Here is a 20,633-nt window from a genome sequence, read left to right on the forward strand (position 1 = left end):
GATCATTTCAGACTATTTACTGTAAAGTATAAGTATGTGTAAGTATAAGTGGTGGAAGAAAGGCTGAAATATTTCACAGTCAATTTCAAAACCCTGACATCAAATTACTATTGTAAAAGTACCACATTTACATTTCTACTTGTGTAAAAGTACTTGTCATATCCAATTCCCTGATATAACAGAGCCTATAAAAAGAGATGCTACTGTTCCTTTTTCAATGCAGATGACTGGCATTGGGACCTAGAAATGTAATGGAGGTAAAAGTCCCCACATCTCCAAAGGAGAATACACTTAGAGGAGCAATATATATATATTTTTTGCTTTTGCTCATCATTATGAAGTTAATGTTGACTGCACAGTGTACTGGCTTTAGAATAAGACGCCATGGGCGTTCAGACCGGTTCCTTATAAGCACCGATATCACTGCATTCAGACTGCCACTGGGTACGAATCCCCGGGAAAATGATGGAGACAGTGCGTCAACCAATCCAACCATGCGCGGGGACGACGGACGGCAGATCATAAACCCCTGAGTATAAAAACGACTCATTCAAATCGGTTGACAAATGCAAACCTTATAGTGCGTTTTATCCTGAAAACCCGGAGCTGCCCCGTTTACAGGTCGGTGTTGCCCGCTCCAATATGGCGGCGACGTTGACGTATCGCTGCGATGGGGCCGAAGCAGTCAATGCGGCGTCTTTATATGTCTATGATTGCGCAACCAAAATGAAAAAAAAAAAAACACGAAAAGAAATCAAACAAAAACTGTGAATATTTCAGCTGACCCCCTTCAGTGAACGCGCTGCTTTCTTCTCTCTTGTTTCCAAAGTGGCGTTGATCGTTTCCACGGAGCGCTCTGAGGAAAACGTAAAGTGACCCGGTTGTCTTTGCGACAGCGGCGCAAATAATAACACCGCTTGAAAACGCGGGGGGGGGGGGCGGTGAAAAGTTGTCTACTCCACGAGTAAGGACAGATACTTGAATACGGTGCAGTACCGTTACAAAGTACTTTTTAACTTATGACTTTCCACCACTGAGTACAACTACAGTTTTTGCGCCAATGATATGTCGTGATGAACCGAGTTACGGCGTAACCATGACAACAGACCGTAAACCTTGCGACGTATCCGATGTCGTAAAAACGTGGCTTTTGATTTGTTCCGTTCCAATATAAAGCAATGAACTTCTTTCTCCCATTTGTCCCGTCGCGTTGCGGAGATGCTCGACGGGAGGAGCGGCGCTGTCGTTCATTCTTTATTTGTTTTCTGATTGTGCTGCGCCATCTTCTGGATATCGGACGTCAAGCCGTGTTGTCACGTAATTACGTCGTGACGTCACGTTCCACGCAGCCGTTATCCCTGATTTATACGTTATCGTGACGGACTGTGCGAAGATTTGCCTGGGGCTTTTTTTTTTCTTTTTTTTTTTTGTAATTTGCAAATTGTACATATCAAATTGGATTACAATATTCCTCAAAAATAACGTCATAATAATAATGGTAACCATAATAACAACAACAATAATAATAGCAATAATTATAACGTAATAATAATAATAATAATAATAATAATAATAATGTTTTTTTTAAGACTCAAATTTGTCAAAATCTTTCCTCGAGCAAAGACATAATACAAAATAAATCAAATAAATCCGTTTCCTAGCCGAGCGCTACCGTGTGTGTGGGGGTGCGGCGAGCCCATGGTAGGCGGAGCCTGGAACGAACCGAAGCGTCGGCCCCGTCCCCCCCGTCCACCCCCGTCCACCGTCCTCCTCCCTGGTTTTACCTGCTGATGTGATTGTGATCGCGCCACACAGAGCCATGGTTAAAAAACCGACACCCGTCGCGGAAGTGAAATGACGGCAGCGGCTCCACTCGCCGGAGGAGCTTGCGGGTCTCACGCCCTGTGATCCGCGCACCGTCCAGCCCGGAACATGCCGCCGCAGAGGGTCGGTCCGCTCCCCCGGCAGCGATCCCTGCTGCTGCCCGCCGTCGCCAACCCGTTCGTCCAGGACACCGCGCTGAGCACGGCTCAGATCGTCAAAGTGAGTCTGGCGTCCTGCGACATCACGAATGAAACCCACGATAAATAATACCGCAAAGCAGACCCCATCCGCGGGGTTCTTACCACCGTGTCCGGGGTCGTTTTGCGAAGACGACCGGCGGTCCGCACCGTAACCCCGCTCGTAACGCGGGTGCTCACTAAATAAAAGAAAACTCTGAGCCACGATGGTGAATTGAAGTGTTTTACTGTGTCACCAGTTCGCCTGGTGCCAGAGCTTCCGCCATGAAAATGAGTCCACAACACCCCAACCAACACGGCGGGCGGTGAAGCGGTCGCCCGTGGCAACGGTCATTATTAACAGGCGACGGTGGTCGTTTTTCACAAGTAGCTGACCACTGGTGACCGCTGGTGACCGCTGGTGACCAATCAGAACGGAGTGGTCCACAGAGCCGTGCGGCGGTTCATCGTAGGCAAACGAGGGCCACAGCCGGCTTAGCGCCTAGCTCCTCAGCCCGCCCGTGTGCCTCGTGTGGCGGGGCGGTCACAGGTAGCGTCACAGTAGAAGGGGCCTCAATCCGGAGCCTCCTCACCAGGCAGCCATAACAACCAGAGCCCCGGTGTCAGCTCCTTTTCTATCAATTATCCCCAGTCATGTGGATTACAACAAACAGGGGCTCTCGGTCCCCCTGCAGTGCCATTGCTATTCTACCTTAATGACTAGTACTTAGCTCATTTACTATTATCACTAACATAAGTACTACTATCAGTATTGCTGTAATTATTTTTAGTGTTGCTGTTAAGATAATGCCACATTATCTTCACCACTAAACTGAGCAGACTACAGCTATCTTGATACATAGTTGTAGTACTACATACTAGTGATATAGTACTACTTGTGATATGCACTGCAGCCATATCCAGTTTGTACGCTCAGATCACAGTCCGCTGCATAACTTCTGTTAATACGCCCACGTGTCTTTTATTTTGTATTTTTTCCTCTCAACTTCCTCTGTTGTGACCCCTGGGTCTCTGCCAAGGGGGCGTTGTTGGCGAACCCCGGGATTAGAAGACTTTCAAGAGTTATGTTTGTGTATCTTTGACAACGTGGACTAATTTGTGTGTGTGTGTGTTCCTCCACGTTCCTCTCCTCAGTGTGTGCTCCTGGGGATCCTCCTGGTCCCCATCCGTGGGATCCTCCTGTCCCTGGTTCTCATGGTGACGTGGCCCGTGGCCGTCATCACCACCTTCAAGCATCCCCTAAAAGGAGCCGTGGAGCCCATGACTGGATGGAGACGGTAACTATGGGCGTAGAGGATTTATAAACACAGACCTGAGACCTGCACGGCCCCTCGCAGCGGCAGCAGCAGCAGCCAATAATAATATGACAACAATTCCCCTTTCCCACTGCACCAAAAACCCGGTAACACCCGCTTACATCAGGCATTTGTCGCCGGTGTGATAAGGAAAAACCCGGGTCTCAGTCTCAGCTTCATAGATGTACTCTCAATAAGTTGTGTACCTTCTGCTGTGTTTTCTGTATGTATATCATTTTAAAATGATATTCACTGCCAAGACAGCTTCAAGAAGTTATGAGCGGATAACAATACGGTTGAGACGGTGGAAAAGAGAACAACATGCTTATCTCGTCAAGGTTGTGCCGGTTTCGGTCGTTTGCTGCTTCACTGCGACAGGCTCGCCGCGGAGGAATCACATTAGTCGCCGTTCGGCCCGGTCACTATAAATATCCGAGCTTATCTTTGACGATCGAGAACCTAAATTACTTTTAAGTTAATACACAAGCTCTGCTTTCTATTATTAGATTGCTATAGGAAATGGCTAAATTGAGTTTAAATAAATGATGTATATGTATAAATGTATTGTAACTTTGAGCATTTATTATTCGGTAATAAGGAATCAGGATGTGCCGTGTTTTGTTTGTCATAAATCTTTTTCTTGCCTCCACTTTTATCAGATACATTTGATCAGACGTTAAAGTGCATTAGGGCCTTAGTTATTTTTTTGGTTTTTTTGCCTCGGTCCAGGTTCATGTGCTGCAGGGTGATGGCCGCCCTGGGGAGGACCTATTACTTCTGCATGGGCTTCAGGGTGGTGGTCAAAGGGAAGCAGGTCAGCAGCAGCGAGGCCCCCATCCTGGCCGTGGCCCCGCACTCCACCTTCTTCGACGGCATCGTGTGCATCGTCGCCGGCCTGCCCTCCACCGTGTCCCGATTGGAGAACCTGGCGACGCCCATCTTTGGCAGTGAGCGACCGTTACTGCTGTCGTTGTGTTAAAGCGGAGAGGGAGGGATGGGGGCATGGGGACATGGGTAGGGTGGGGGTTCGTCAGGTTGGCCCTTTCAGCGGCGGAGGAGGACTCTGCGGCTTCCTGCGGCTCATTGCAATATGGGCGTCAGGAATGTGCGCGTTGGAGATTTGTTGAAACGCTTTAAGGCGTTGAATGCTTAGATGACGATGTCGATTATGATGTCATCAGTGAGCGCCTTTCCCAACAATGGGGAAATAACACACAACGCCCGTTAAGAAATAAAACCCACCGCTCCACCGAAAGAAAATAACGGCACAAAGACAACGCAGTGCCCCCCCCCCAGACAGTGTGAGATTGGTTCGAGTCCCGGTTGTGTTTTCAGGGTTCATACGCTGTCTCCAGCCCGTCCTGGTGTCCAGACAGGACCCGGACTCCAGGAAGAACACCATCCGTGAGATCGAGAGCAGAGCCAAGTCGGGAGGCTGCTGGCCACAGGTCCGTCCCGGCACACACCCACACACACACATTTATTTATTTTTTTTACTTTTTTTTTTTTTTTTTTACTATTATGACTGTTCAGGCGGCCAAGCAGCCTTTTAGCGCAGGTTACTTTGAAACGTTCGTTTTTAATTTCGTTTGTGATTCCTGTTAAAGTTGCGACATCGCAGGATGTGGCTTTTCGGTGTTTTTTTTCCCCCTTTACAGCTTCCACTTCAGAGGTTCGCCGCTGTTTTTATGACACTTCCTTCTTTCAAAATATTTTTGCAAGATTAAACAAAGCCCATCCACGTCACACGGGTGCGCGCGCATTGCACAAGTGGCATTTCTTAAACAAAACCTTCCCGAAGCGCAAATAAGGTTTGTCGCTCAGTTTTTCGACGCAAATTCATACAATGTAGCGGTGTGGAAATGAGGCCGGGCTCGCTTGGTTCGAGAACTCCGCTGACGCTCGCTGAGGTGCTGCAACAATGTCAGTCGTCGTTAATCTCACGGAATTATAGTTGACCCCAAAAGCCGTTTTCCATGATGTCGGAGCTCGTAAAAATTCCAACAATGGCTTCTTTGTTGTTATTACTGCAAAGTAATATTGTGTCCGTTCTTCCTGCATAGCATAGTGCTGTGTTGCTGCGTTTGCGATTGTCAAATATAAAATCTGCCCAAGCTCTGAACCACGCCGTGCAGGTTGTTTTTGCCCTTGTATGACTACCCGTTAGGGTTAATAACTATTCTCTGCCCTTTAGGTCCTGATTTTCCCAGAGGGAACGTGCACAAATCGCTCATGTCTTATTACCTTCAAACAGGGTACATTCTTTTTATTATTATTTTTTTCCAATATGTTTCCATTGTGTGAGTGGTCAACATGTTTCTGTCCTGGTGGAACAGCGCTTGTCGAGGCCGCTTTGACCGTTTAAGGGTTTTGCTGCCTCCGCATCACGACACACCCTTTTTTTTTTTTTTTTTTTTTTTGGCATTGTTCAGTTTCCCAAAAGAATACAAACTACATGTAGATACTTGAGTGGGACGCAACCACCCCACTTCTATAGACAGAAGTTAAGTACGTAAACAAAAACACTGTTTGACCAAGGACTGGTTCACACTGGTTTACATGAAACTGGAAAGCCAGGAAAAGGCAAACGAGATGCAAATGAGTGCTTCAATACCCGCTCATTTGCCCATGTACAGATCGGTTACAAGGTGCGAAGTGATTGGAAACCGGCTCCAATCCTCACCGCTACTTTCCAGAGTTTTTTTCACAACGGTGTAAACGCCGCCGGCCAGCGCTGCGGCCGGAACGCTCCCCGGGCCTCCTCAGGGCGTCGTACGCGATCCGCCTCAGGAGGACGCGTTTGGAGGGGAGGGAAGCTCCACGGGTTGTATCGGTTCAGAAAGACTTGGCGCTTATAGGATTTCTAAGTCGAAGGGGCGGATTGAACCTGGATTTTTTTTTCCCGCGATTCAGTCTTCCTGTCTTACCTCCTGTCTTCCTCTCCTCCCGTCGCGCTAGGTGCCTTCATCCCAGGCGTCCCTGTGCAACCTGTGCTTATGAGATATCCCAACAAACTGGTGAGTTCTCACACATACAGTATATAAGGACTAATGAATAAATGATAGTAATAACGCATAGGACACTTGACCATAGGGTTCGACCGATATATCGCATTTCCGATGCATTGGCTTTTTATCAGGTATCAGACTGTCAATGTCAAAAACCTCCGATATCAAAATTATGAAAAGAGTCCCTCGGTCGGTATACAGGCTTTGAAGCTATCTCAATGTAGTTTGATGTTGCACTAAAACACATTTGTGCCCGGGTTCCGAGGCCCCTTCGCCTCTTGATGTCTCTGGTGCCTTTTTTTTTATCAGGCGTGGGTTTTTTTTTTTTTTTTGTTTGTTTTTTTTTTTTTTTTACGTGAATGGGCATCGAGATTTCATTGGAAACAGCTGTATTATACTGTATATGGACTAAAGGAGGTTTCCCCAACCCCACAGACCCCTGTGTTAGTGGGACTGATGGGGGTGCCGATGGGGGACCGTTTCTCAGAGAGAGATGGGCAAATAAGGCAGAGTCAGAGCATATTTGTTTGGTTGGGGTTTTTCTTCTTCTTCCTTTTTGTTTTTTTTTCAAAATCTGAATATCACTTGTCATCTTTGGATACAGTACAATAATATAAGCCCAAATAATAGATATATTTAAGCAGGCCCCCCTGTGTGTTTGTTATTTTTTTTGTTTTTTTTAAGAAGACTAAATAAGAAGAAAATAATTCCTTTGCCGACATTATTTTTTTATAATCGCGGCAGGAGAAGAATGTAGCAACAATAGTGTTTTAATGAGCCGCATATTCCAGAATAAAGGACTTTATTTTGCCGATGAGTAAAAAGGGACAACGAGCAGTTAGCAGATTTATTTTCTGGGCAAGATAAGAATATTCATGAGATAAGCGTTCTGACTTAACCTCGTTGGTTAAGTCCAAATTAATCTTCATCGGTGGAATTGATGGAGGAAGCTCATGTCACAAGTCAAATTATATAGATGGATGGATAGATAGATTGATAGATTGATAGATAGAGTGATTGATTTCGGGGGGGGGGGTGCAGGGAATACTTCCCCCTCAATATTTTGAACACGTGAACTTGTCCCCCCCAATAAAAACACTGGCGTCTGACTTTTGTGTTTTCCCTTACATAAATAAGGACAAGTCCACCATAAATTGATGCAGAAAAAGGCACAAATGCTTCTTTTTTTGTGAAGTCGCTTGAAAAACTCACGGGTTGTGTTTTTTTGGGCTTGATTAAAAAAAAATATATATATATATATATATATATATATATACATCTTTTGTCTTTCTCAGGGAAGAAAGAATAAATGTGTGAAGAGGACCGTAATCCGTTCAGAGACTGATTGGTGTGATCACAGCGGTGCACTTGAATTTTGCAAATGTCATTTTATTTTCCTTGCACGGAATAAAAGGGCAAATTCTTCATTTAAAGGGCAGTGATGTATCCTGGAATTATTATTACAATTTTTTATTAATTTATTTTTTTTCCGTGTAAAGAATTTTCAAATATTAGGATATTGAATATCGACATCGACAACCCCCAGTCAAACAAATATCAGTACCGGCCCTTTAAAACCCATATCATTCGAACCCTAATTTACAATGACCTGTTTTTTTTCTTTTTTTTTTGTTTTCAGGACACAGTGACTTGGACTTGGCAAGGTTTCAGCTCGTAAGTACACCAATGTCCCCGGCGTGTTATCAGTACATTTGTGGTACATTAGTAGTCGTTTCTGTACTGCAGCTTGCGGTTGAGAAGTGTGTATAGAATTTGCAGTCGGCACTTTTTGCAGAAGTGGGGGATGGATTCTTACTTCCCCCGTCGTCCGCAAGTTCCCTGTGTCTTGACTCAAGAGACGCTGAAATGATGTGAAAGATTATACGAACACATCACGCAAAGAAGGAAATGCCCCGTGTGCAAAATTATCTAGAGATGTTGAATTTAACACATAAATATTCCTGTGTTTTGTTTTTTTTGTTTTTAGGAAGGCTTTGCTGCTTCTCACGCTGTCGCAGCTTTACACCACTGTTGAGATAGAGGTAAACGTCCCTCCCTCACTTTATTCCTGCAGTTATGAGTCATTCTCCTGTAGTTTAAATAATATATACCGTATATAAAAGAATAGAGGGGGCAATTTTTTTTTCCTTCAATATCTTGACAAAGAACAAAAGTGTGATTTATTTGTAGACAGGACTTCTGCCTCGAAGCAATCAAAAGGCTTATTCATGGCTCGTTTGAAATTGCACACAACATTATCGCTGTTACTCGTGCATTGGAAGCTTACACTCATTTTTTTATTTATTTTTTTTGTTTTCTGCTGTTACATAGCTGGTGTTTTTATAGTTACCAGACGTTCGGACGAACGAGTAAAATGAGCTTCCTACTCTGGGGCGTAATCTCCCTCTTCCATCTTCTGACCCTTTTTTTTTTTTTTCCTCTCTCTCAAGTTCCTTCCTCCACAGATCCCCACAGAAGAGGAGAAGAAAAGTCCGCCTCTGTTTGCCAGCACGGTGCGCAGCGTTATGGCCCAGTACGTTTTCCCCGGACGCCATCGGCAGAAAGTCTCCTTTTGTGTTTCAATTGATAGAGCACGGTAGAGCACGGTTCCTCTGGGTTCCTCAGGGTTCCTCCGGGCTATAACTGTACCTGTGACACTGCGGTGCTCACCGGGTTCGAGCATCTCCCTTGTGCGGATTTGAACCTTCTGAGATGATCAGGTGTTTATTACACACTCTGTGGGCGTAGATGAACCCCCCTCTTCTCCGTGCTCCGTCAGGGCGCTGGGCGTCCCTGTGACCGACCACACCTACGAGGACTGCCGCTTGATGATCTCAGCCGGAGAGCTGACCCTGCCCATGGAGGCCGGCCTGGTGGAGTTCACCAAAATCAGCCGCAAACTCAAGTATGAGCTCCTCCACCTGGTGCCACCTGGAATAACTTTTCTATTGATAGTTGTTGTTATTATAATTATTATTATTATTATTATTATTATTATTATTAATACTGCACTTTTTTAAGATGTTTTTGGACTGTATCAGCAGTAGGATATAGCATTATACATACCAAAAATGGAGGATAATGACAACTATTTTAATTGAGAACAAGAAGGAAAATATGCTTTATAAACCGAAACACATGTAGATCAAAAAAATGTGGCATAGAATATCGTGTGAAACTAAGATGACTTCCCCGCCGTTGCGCCTCCTCCCAGTCTGAAGTGGGACAACGTGAAGAAGGAGCTGGAGAGCTTCGCCACCATGGCCAGCTCCTGCCACGGCGGACGCATCACGATCGACCGCTTTGCCGCGTTCCTAAAGTTGCCGGTGAACCCGGCTCTGCAGGAGCTGTTCGCCTTGTTCGACAGGGTGAGCAACGTCCATGTGACCTGTTGTGATGTTGGTGGGTATTGAAATGTTTATTTTAACAGGAGTTACGCCATTAGAAAAGGGCTTATTTCTCCTGTTGGATAGAAGAACAGGCTCTCCGCCTGGAATATAATCGGATTATTCACTACAACTAGTTCCCGGCACTGGATGACCGGTTGTTTCTCTCTTGACATCTGACCCCGCCTAGAACGGAGACGGCACCATCGATTTCAGGGAGTACGTGATCGGCGTGACCATCCTGTGTCGACCGGCCAACACCGAGGAGGTTCTCCGCATGGCTTTCAAAGTGAGACGATGTTTCATAAAGCACTCGCATCCTACACTTAGGTTGAAGTGGAAATCTGGTCAAAGTATTCAAGTGAACGTGTTAAAGTACCTGATATTAAATGTATGATTTTATGGAGCGGTTTCCTCCTGTTATTGGGAGTTTAAAAAAATTATACATTTTATAAAGTGATTGGATTGCTATTGTGAATAATTAATTTTCAAGTATAATGTCCCAATATCTCAAGTATATATATCCCATAAAATCGAACCCCTCAAGGAAAGAACATAGCTTTCAGAATTGTACTTAAATATGTTACTTTGCAGCAGGAGACGGTACTTACTTCATACAAGTGTATTATCCAGGTTTGATCCTGTAGTTGTGCAGCTCACATTTTGAATTTCTAAGACAAACAAACTTAATTATTAGCGGCTCAAGGTTGAAACGGGGTCTTTCCCTTCTCAAGTCGGCTGGATTTTAATGTTGCCTTTTCATTTTGGAAATACAGTACACTTTAAATCAATCCTGGAATACGCTGAATGTCGGGGTGGCGGGGGTGGGGGGGGGGGTTATGCTTTAAAAGCTTAGTGCCGCTACATAATGAGCACAAAAGAAAATAAATAAATAAATGGGTGATGTGTCAATGTCAATTGAACGTCCTTTAATCAGTTTGTGGAAAGCGGGAGCGGGCACCATGAGTCACGCTGAGGCGTCGAAAAAAATCCAGCGATTTGAAAGTGCTGCAAGAATGCCTGAATTTTGGGCTTAATTGGGCATTAACCGCGCAAGGAGGGGAGACGAATTCCAGACGTGTTGCTCAGTCCGGCGTGCGGCCCGAGTGAGGAGATTACAGAACGGCATTCTGCTTTCACTCAGTTATTCCAGCCGTGCGGAGGAACAGAGGCAGCTTTTCAGAGTCGCTCCGTAACGTCAAGTCAACAATGTGTTTGTGTTTTTGGGAGCCGCTCGCGGTCGAGGTCGAGGTCACGGCCGCTCGCTTTTGTGGGCACAAGGTTTCGTCGCGGCCCTTTTTGGTTTTGAGACACATATTAAGACATTTTATTTAGACTTATTTATATTGCGTTTTGATTATTTCATTTTTGGCTCTGTTTGCTGGATTCTTCCACTTTCCTCACGTTTACTTGTGTCTCCACAAAGGGTAGCAGCCTGCGTGTGGTTTCTTTTTCCTCCCAGCTCTTGGGAGCATGCGCCGAAGAACCCTGTTCCTAATTCGCGACGACGGACTTCCTCCTTGTCTCCTCTCGTTTAGCTGTTTGACACGGACGAGGATGAGAGGATCACTCGCGAGGAGTTCACCGCTCTGCTGCGCTCGGCGCTGGGCGTGTCCGACCTGAACATGACCAAGCTCTTCAAGGAGATCGACGCCGACTGCTCCGGCTTCATCAGTTTCCGTCAGTGCTCTGCTTTTAACACGGTTCAGATCGGTTAAGTCGCCAGAGCCCAGGCCCTGGACCAGATGATCAGTTTGTAATGTTGTGAAATAAGTATTTTTTGTGATAATTGTTGTTGTTATTATTATTATTGTTATTATTATTATTATTATTATTATTATTAGATGTTTTTTAACTTAGTTTTGACTGGTAATGAAGATAGAGATTTCATAGTGAAATAACAAAATGTTATTTGGAATACGAATTTTCACATGGACAGTCAATCATGAAATTTTAATTGACAATTAATTGGCATACCAATAATTGCGTGTGGAAAAAAAAAAAGTATATATTTTTTTCGTCAATTTTAAGACACTTACATAATAGTAAATAATGCATGTCTACCTATTGCAGAAGAGCTTTCTATTGACATACACATTTGGGTAGAGGGTTAATTCGCATCAACCCGAGTGATTAAAACATCCATTTTCCTTTTTTTTTCGTTGCAACATTTCTAACATCTCCAAAAACTTCTCTTACATTTGCATGGAAACATGATTTTTCAAAATAATTTGATTGCAATTTTATATGGGTTTGATCTACTTTGTGCTCCTGTTGAATGTTTTTCGTTGTGGTTTGTTTGACCCACAGACGAATTCCAGGCCTTCGCCACGTCCCACCCGGAGTACGCCAAGCTGTTCACCACCTACCTGGAGCTCCAGCGGTACCAGGCGCTCCAGGAGGCCGTGGCGGACGAGGAGGACGTGGACGACCAGACGAGCTGCTTGGACAAGGAGGAGGACAGCACCTCGGACAAGAAGGACGACTGACACCCCGCAGATGAAGGACTGGGGAGTGTCGTGTCCGTTTTAGAGAACCCAAGTTATTTTAAACACCGGGGAGCCGAGTGGACAGCGTTACAGGATGGCATGCATTGCCTTTTTTTTTTTTTTTTTTTTTTCTATGTCATTTTTTGTGTTGCTTTTATCAGTTTTTAGTGCCTTTTAGAGATTTTCAAGAGGTCAGAGTGTTCACCTGAATAAAACCCTGTGTGTCGAGTGGAACAAGCAATGAAGAGATTCTTAAGAGCAACAAGCAGAACCGTTTTGCCATTAAGTCTGAAGTCTTTTGTGCGTCTCTCGATCATGCGTTTTGTCAGAGGAAACGGTCCAAGAGGGTTTTTATAGAAGAAAAAAAACAAAGACATTTACAGGGAGGTTCATTTTCTCACAGCGTACTTATCGGTGTATTTGGTGTCCTGCCAGCTGTGTCTAATTCAGCTAAACCTTGCATGTTGATAATAATGATGAAGAGTGTCTATCTCATGAAGTCAATCTTGTTTTAAAGTTCACCAGCAAGCTGATTCCACTCTTGACTGAAAAAAACAAACAAACAAACAAACAAACTAGTTCGTCCATATGTTCCTCTTAAGCTTTGTGTATATTGCATTCCGATGTAAATAACCCAGTTTGCCAAAACATCTACATCTTTTTTATAGAAGCATAACATCCTCATCTGTTATTGCACAATAATTAGCACAGACTTTATGAAGATATACTCAATCTGGAAACCTCTGTCTGCAAAGAGTGTACATGCTGCGCTTTTCACTTTTCTGCTCGTGCTCAGGGACATAGACCTTGTAAGACGGCTGTATAATTAGCCAAAGGTTTTGCTTTGCATGTCTTTTTATTTGCATTTCGACTGAAAAGTGTTTTTCGCTGAGGCAGCGCTCCACCGAGCCGGCTCCATGTCGACTAAACAACCACTGAAAATAGGGCAATTTGTGAGCAAAAAGGCAACGCTGCCTGTTCACAAGAACATATTCCAGAGGGTATGCTTTCAAATTAACTAAGCAGCATTGTTATTTATTTAGCAGGTTGCTTTGCAATTATGTGATTTTTCTTTTTTTTTTTTTTGTTAACACAGCAAAATTTACTTTCGACAATAAAACAAGAGTACAATTTTTAGCTCTCTGCCTACTTCTGCCTTTGTAGCATACCACTGGGAGAACTCGCAAATGGAGTTTGATAAAATGTATAATTGTTTTTAATGAGATGTGACTGGACGCTCTCCTCCCAGGTGTTCTGCAAACCACCACCAGGTGGCAGCATTCGTCCATAGGAATAGTTGGCAGGAAGCAGGGCTTTTATAAGTGTGTCACATGTGTGAGGGAGGGTGTATGACAGAAAAGGAAAAAAGAACAAAAAACCGGAAGGACTGTAAAGAGCAGTTGATGGCGGCCAGGAACTGTCCAACCACTCGAATGGGAAACAGTGGGCGTTTGGCATGTAGATGTGCGCCTAACTTCATAATGGACAAGGACTATTTCACGTGAAATGCACTTTGCGGAGGGACAAACATGACTTTGGCGAAATGTCCTCCCTTCAGAGTAAAGATAAAGTGCGATTTCATCTAAATGGCTTAAGATATCCGTCAACGTCTCCACGCCCACCTGTGATTACGCGTCCCTTTAATCTCCATCGATTCCCAAGAACTGCAATATCCTGTCGTTATTTAAAACCTTGGTTATTTTATATTTTTTTTATGTGGTGCGAAATGCTGACATTACGCGCTTACTTTGCGATTAATCTTGCCGCCTGCCTCCATTATCTCGGTTTCACGTAAGTGCTCAATTTGCTCTGCGTTGCTTCATTAATTGCGTTTGAACATGTTGCGCACACGCCGGCAGTCTGACATGACATGGTTCATCTGGAAGGCGATGCCAGTGAGACTGTTCTCTTACAGGCCCGGGAACACACAGCATCTCAAGTGAAATCAAGTGAATGTGCTATTAAGAGGTGATGCAAATGTGACACATGACACCCTCATGTTATGATGTTCACTTGTTAAATATTTAATAATGTATTTGTCCCATGTGCCAAAAAAACAAAAGACAAACACATTATATTCTATTTGTACGCAACACCTCCAGAGGATAACCGATATGATAGATTAAGGAAACAATATTATAAAGAAAAAATAATAATAGTGATAATAACTTGGATTCATGCCATTTGTCTTTCATTCCACTGTTCAACACTGTTCTTCATCGGAGAAAGGAGCGTCTGACAGAGAGCCTGCTGGTGTTCTGTAGAGCAAATACGCAGCTTGGAATCAAACATTTTATCTACACGGAGACTGGTATCTGGTGCCACGTAATTCCTCTGAGTAGCCATTAAGGCCAGAACTTAGACTCCGGCTCTCATGTCAATACCAATGCCTCTCACATACACAACTTTTTTCTTTTTCCCATACATACACAAAAAACACTCTAACGTCCACGGCATCTACTCTCGAGCGTAAGGACAAAGTGCGGTAGGTTGTTTGTCTGAACTTGGCTTCTGCGTGTCGGCCCCAAATTAACAGCACAAGGGACTCAACATCAGATCCTGCATATTAGTGTACATTGGATCTACACTTGGCGAGTGGACGCCGCAAACAGGGCAGCTGACGACAAGGGAAAGACCATGTGGGAGCTTGGAGAGGCAGCTGGCGGGAGGCTGCGGACCCCACCGGGGCTGTCGTGGGTTGGCAACTCGCGGTGGCAGAGTCGGCGGTGAGCACAGCCAGGTGGACGCACCCAACGCAGGCCACCGGGGAAAACATGGCGATGGGATGCCAGGATGGGATGCCACGAAAGTCTGCGAGAGCAGGGGTGGAAGATGACTCGCTGCCACGGCTTTGGAGCCCGGAAGGGCTTTCGCGGGGGGAGGGGAGGGTTGGGAGGCGGCAGGTTTCGCCCACGGGTGGATGGTGACATTGATCACATGGAATCCACCAGGGAAGAAAAAGGTGCTCGCCTGAGGCCTCGTCCACACGTATATAGACATCTCTGAAAAAATGCATTTCCCCCCCGGATGACACGTCATAAAAATGTGATGTCAAACACCACGGAAGAGCGTCAGGAGTGTGCGTATTGAGCACCTTCTTGAGAGCAGAGATCATAATACACAGTACACACACAATCCGGTGCGGGCGCCATTCCTGAAGTTTGGACAGACTTTTAAACTTTCAATGGAGACGCACGGCGAAGGAACGCAACGGTCGCGGGCCGCCGCCTGCAGGCGCCGACACCAGCATTCTCAAGGGGCGCCGTTCCGCACGAGGATAGACCGGGGGGGAAAAACGAGTTTCGAAAAATGTTCCGGCCTCAGAAGGTGTTTTCCGAAGGCCGGACTGGAGGCCCAAACGCAGAGAAAATATCCGTTCACATGCGGAGAGGGCCCGAGGGAGCGCAGGGGCCCCATATTGATCAGTACCGTTGAGAAGTACATCAAGTCGGTCTGATGAAGTCCAAAGGCAGGTTTCACAACGAGGTCCACAGAATGTCAGTACCCCTGCTGCAGAGGGGACGAGAGCACAGCACCCGCACTGCGTTTGAGGACGGTGGAAAGTAACTAAGTAAAGTAACTAAGTAAATAACCACCCCAGAGGGGAAAGGATAAGTGGGCAAAAAACAAAGGTTAGATGGCCACGGGCTGCTGGGACTAAGGGGTGGAATTGTATTTATACTGATCTGATAGGAGTACTGAGCAAATTGGAGAAGACAGCTGAGAGTAAGCTCGAGAGAACGGGCAAAATAATTTATAATTATGGTATGGAGAGATTTGGGAGAGCAGAGGAAAGCAGGGTTTCAGTAAAGCCGAGAGGAGAGGCAGAACTAGGGAGGCTTATGTGGGAGGGAAGGCGGCTTAGGAAACAGGTGAGGAGGAACGAGAGGGCGCCAGGCTGAGCTGCAGAGTAGGCTGGTCGTTTTGGGGGTTTTTTTGGAGGAAGGCAGAGCTTCTGAGAAGACAGAGGAGGAAGAAGGAGCCACGGAGGGGGGCCACAAATCCTTAGGCACCCATTACAATTTGCCACCAATGCCGTTCATCGAGGAGGAAAGTGTCTGTTTGATTGCAGAAAGACAAGAGTTAGAGGAGCATTGTGCAGGGTGCACACGGATAGTGATGCCCACTTGGTTGAGAGAGGTGTGAGATATTGTGAAGCACGCACGGGCCTCAGGTATGCCTTGATCGTATAAAAGTGCACTCGATGTGTTGAAGTATTTATGGAAGTTAATGCCAGAAATATGGAAAAGGGGGAATTATTCCAAGGGCTTAGTGGAGAACAGGAGGATTTTTCATTCCACGGGAGAAAGATGCAGTAGGGATTGGACAATATGGGCAGATCTGTCTCCTAAATATTGGAGGGGAGGTTTTCTTCCTGTTGCGGCATACGGATGATAAGACGACAGTCATGACTCCAGCACCATGCACACATAGGTTATGACCTAAGGTCGGAGGCACAGGAAGGGTTCCCATGTTGGTGAGGTAATAATTCCCGCTATAATGGAGATACCTGTTCAGAGTCTCGGTAGTGGTGGGGAGCAAGGCTGTGATTTGAGAAAGAATGACTGTGAAAGCAGGGGAGAAAATGGAGCCCAAGGCAGGCACTTGAACATAATGACATAATAGGTCAGTTTCGGCGGGGGGGTCGGATAATACATGGAGCAAAGTAACGTTGTCAGAGAGGAGGCAGATGGTTGTCGGTCAGAATCGACAACGGGAGACCGGCGGGAGGGCAGTTTCACTGGCAATACGAGGTCAGCGGATGAATTGGGAAAGCATCGAGAAGAATAAGATTAGCCAGAGAGATCTGTGGAGCACGGAGACCGGTTGCATAATGTTTTTCCTCGGAGCAACCGATGACGTGCTTCCAACTCCAATGCAAAACCTCAGCGGTAGGCAGGCGAAGACGCAAGTGGTAAGTTGCGTGCTGGCACAGTTACACCAAAGCAAATCTGATCAGGTTGTAGGCTCCAGCTCATGGTCCAAACTTGGTGTCAAAACCGAGTTCTTCAGTATTTGGGAGGTGTAGTTGGTCCTGGGTGGTTAATCTCAGACTGCCCTGCGTGACGGACCAGCTGGAGGCTGTTTATGTTCTAGGAGGCGGGTCAGTTGGCGCCCCGTTACGGGGCGCGCCAACGGCGGCGGCCCCCGGAGACGATCGTGCCGGTGCAGCCCTAGCGTCGGTTTTCGCAGAAATAGCGAATAACATATAACGGCAACAAAACACAGACGAAAGTGTGCTCTGTTGGATATTATCAGAGGAAAGGGCAAGAACCCGATTTCGGGGGGATATACCAAGATCATCGCTGATGTAGATTGTGTTCATGCGGCTGAAGGTGTTGATTCAAATCAAATTCTGGCTGCGAAGGGCCCTTCTCTCTTGACTGTCTGACTGGTAGAACCAGGCTACATAGGGGCCGGCTCCTGTTAGCGAATAAAATATAAACAATTGTTTTTTTTTCCCAGGAGGGACAGGATGTCATGGCGCAGGCTCATAGTTGTAACCTTGGATTAAACTCATAGCTATGACCCTGGGAAACCGGACAGGGCGAGGGACCGGGGGTTGCTTGCCGACACCGGCACGCGCCTAGGTTTGGACGTCTCCACTCTTGTAATTGACGTAAATCTTATGGCGACGAGGAGGAACTTTTCACCCCAGATATCCATCATGATTCGTGGCTGCACATTCGCTGACGCTGCGGCGTCAACAGAGCCGCACGGCAGGACGGGCGGCACCTGGTCCCAATACATCATGCGGGCGGGACGGTCGGCAGCACACCGGGAAGCACAGCCACAGTGGGCACACAGGACTCCCAGATGAATGATGGAGAGCGGGGCGCTTCATTAAAAGCCCGCCGTTAGACAGCCATTACCAGCTGTAATTTCCACCTTCAATTTGTTTTAACCTTTTCAAACGTATAGAGCCCCATTTCATTTTAATCACAATTGATGAGACGGCGTAGAATCAATTAAGTCCACGTTGCGGCCGCGCTTGTTTTTCCTCCCTCCCCCGCAGCTTCTGCTCTCCCCCACAGCCCCCCCCCACCACCCACCCTCCCTCCCAGCCTCTCCCTGCATCGGGCTTGTGTATCGCTGCATCCATTTGGCCCTGCCTCGGGGTGATCCTGTCTCAGTAGATTGTGGGAGATATGCGTCGGTAATCACATTTGCTGGGCTCGGGTCCTGAGAGTGAGTGAGCGGGCAGCGCGAGGGCCGGCCCAGACCGGACCTAGGCCTCAAAGTGATGCGGAGGGGGGGGGCTCGCCGCGCTCAGCCGAAAGGTCAGACGCAACAGGCCTGGCTGCTAATTGATGCGGCACATCATCGGGTGCCTGGGTTTGAACAGGTAGCGATGCTAATTCGGACAAGAGTCGCCGTCCAAGAGTCAGGGAGATATTTGACAAATTTCGATGTTTTTCCCCCTTATCTCCGCGATGTATCGTCAATCAATCTGTATGTGAACCTTCCCCGGGTACAAGGCATCGCTAATTCGAGCACCGCAGGAGATCCTGCATAGTGTCCCTGCCATTACATCACGCCTGTTGAGGAAATAAGGCCGGCTGCGCCATCTTTTAAATCTCCTTTAAATCCTACTTGTATCGGAAGCAGATGCTCTTTTTGGTTGAGCTGTCTTTTACAGTTGTACATAGATTTAATTTCCTGAGTGACTGAGTTCATAAATATTTCCTGTATATTTACTCCTCGCACCTCTTCTCGTGCTCAGTTCTGTTTGATTTCATTCGATGTTCAGTATGAAGCATTTTAGTTTTTGTTTGTGGAAAGTGCTCTCCTTGCAGTGCACAGGCAATGGCCAGGAGTCAAGTTCAATACCAGTTCAAGTCCAGTGTGGGAAAACTGGAACAGGTAGGTCAAAATGGTTGATGATTTTGAGTGAAATACGAGAATTTCCCGTCACAGTATGTGTAAGGCCCCCAAACTATTCATCAGTTAACAAACAGCTGCCTGCAGCTGGCCTACACTGTATATCACGTTGGGTTGCATTGCTCACCTACATTCCATGGTGCAGATGTTCTAAATCAACTTGCTGCATCAAAATAGCTTTACATTTTTCCAAACTTTATAAATAAAATTTTATGTATATAATGCATTATATGTTGTGCATTATAGCACTAGAATGCAAAAATATTTATTGAATGGAATTACAGCAGACATTTGGCCCAAACTGCTGAGAACAACATAAAGATGGGGGACTTGAGACATCTTAAAATCTTGAAATACTTCAATAGGCTGACATGTATGTATTGTTTTGAAAACCAAAATGATAAATTTGAGAAAATAAATCTAGAAATCAGTCCAGATAATGCAGATGATGATGTAAATGAATGGTGAAAGTTAATTTTAGGGCAGTTGTCAATTTTGGTCATTTGGGATTGAGAGATTTAGAGACAGTAGATAGTTGACAGTATATATAGGAAACGCACGCACGCACACGCACGCGCACGTGCACACGCACACGCACACGCACACGCACACACACACACACACACACACACACACACACACACGACTGTACTCCTCGAAAGAGTTCATCCCGGCTGGGAGAGGCCTCAACATCTCATTGTTCACGTTTCCTCACAACACCAGAATTTTCCACAAAATCCTCATTTTCTCTTTTCTATTATTCTATCGGGAATGTGATTGTGCTTGGCTTCCTTTGTGATGGTTGGAGGAACAGTGAAGGTCTGGGCGAGGGCGGGGGGTTCTGGGCAACGCTTTGTAATACCAGTTGTCCACCGCCGGTATCTGATCACGCAGGTTTGTTTTCCTTCTCATTGTTATGGTTGTCTCACATCTTTGCATTTGTGTGTGTGTGTCCTGACATTCTTTTCCAGATGTCTTTTTGAAGGGTTGAACTAAAACCTTTCCTGTTTAAAAAATCCACGGCGAAATCAGAGTCAGGTTGAAGAACAGGTCAGAATTTTGCTGAGAAGGGTTTTTTTTTTTCATGTTCATTTTTATTTTTGATAATAAGAGCGATGTAAACTGACATCGTTGGATTCGATGGTTTCATACTGTTTGTACAGCATATGGCAACACACCCCACTAAGGGGATTTTGGCACAAAAAATGATATTAGATTATATTATGTATAATATTCAGTTGAACAAGTGTACATAATATTAATTTGAACAGACAGAATACAAAAAGAACAGTAATCAAACTTCAGAAGTTGCATAACTCAAAAGTTTTGGGTAAATGGTGCAGCTCCCTGCTGATTTATAACCATTCAATGTTTTTTGGGGGGGGGGACAAGAGAGATGGATGGATGTCTGGCTGTCACTCCTTTTGTTTGACTTTTTGTTTTCAAATGCATCACTACCGAGCGCTCCACGCCTGACCGTTATGCGCAAAGCTATTAAAGAGGCATTAAAGATTGAAAGAGGCATCACCGGTGAAACAGCTGAAAAAAATGA

The 20,633-nt window shown here is 45.6% G+C and overlaps 1 protein-coding gene across 1 annotated transcript; it reads left to right on the forward strand.

The window, feature by feature from the left end:
- The first annotated feature begins 1,775 nt into the window (after positions 1–1,775).
- Positions 1,776–13,336, forward strand: lpcat2 (lysophosphatidylcholine acyltransferase 2). The gene is made up of 14 exons (XM_079997500.1): positions 1,776–2,043; positions 3,156–3,298; positions 4,046–4,263; positions 4,652–4,764; positions 5,511–5,571; positions 6,275–6,333; positions 7,964–7,998; positions 8,312–8,366; positions 8,775–8,857; positions 9,104–9,229; positions 9,539–9,692; positions 9,901–9,999; positions 11,249–11,390; positions 12,021–13,336. The coding sequence occupies exons 1-14, from the start codon at positions 1,933–1,935 to the stop codon at positions 12,197–12,199; spliced, it is 1,578 nt and encodes a 525-aa protein (XP_079853626.1). The 5' UTR covers positions 1,776–1,932; the 3' UTR covers positions 12,200–13,336.
- The last annotated feature ends 7,297 nt before the right edge of the window (positions 13,337–20,633 follow it).

Source organism: Zeus faber (genome assembly GCF_960531495.2).
Source record: "Zeus faber genome assembly, chromosome: 3".
Lineage (NCBI taxonomy): Eukaryota > Metazoa > Chordata > Actinopteri > Zeiformes > Zeidae > Zeus > Zeus faber.

Coding starts and splice junctions, on each gene's coding strand:
- lpcat2 (XM_079997500.1), top strand. CDS start 1,933: ATGCCGCCGCAGAGGGTCGGTCCGCTCCCCCGGCAGCGATCCCTGCTG. Junction 4,264..4,651: donor GGCGACGCCCATCTTTGGCA/GTGAGCGACCGT, acceptor TTGTGTTTTCAG/GGTTCATACGCTGTCTCCAG. Junction 7,999..8,311: donor ACTTGGCAAGGTTTCAGCTC/GTAAGTACACCA, acceptor TTTTGTTTTTAG/GAAGGCTTTGCTGCTTCTCA.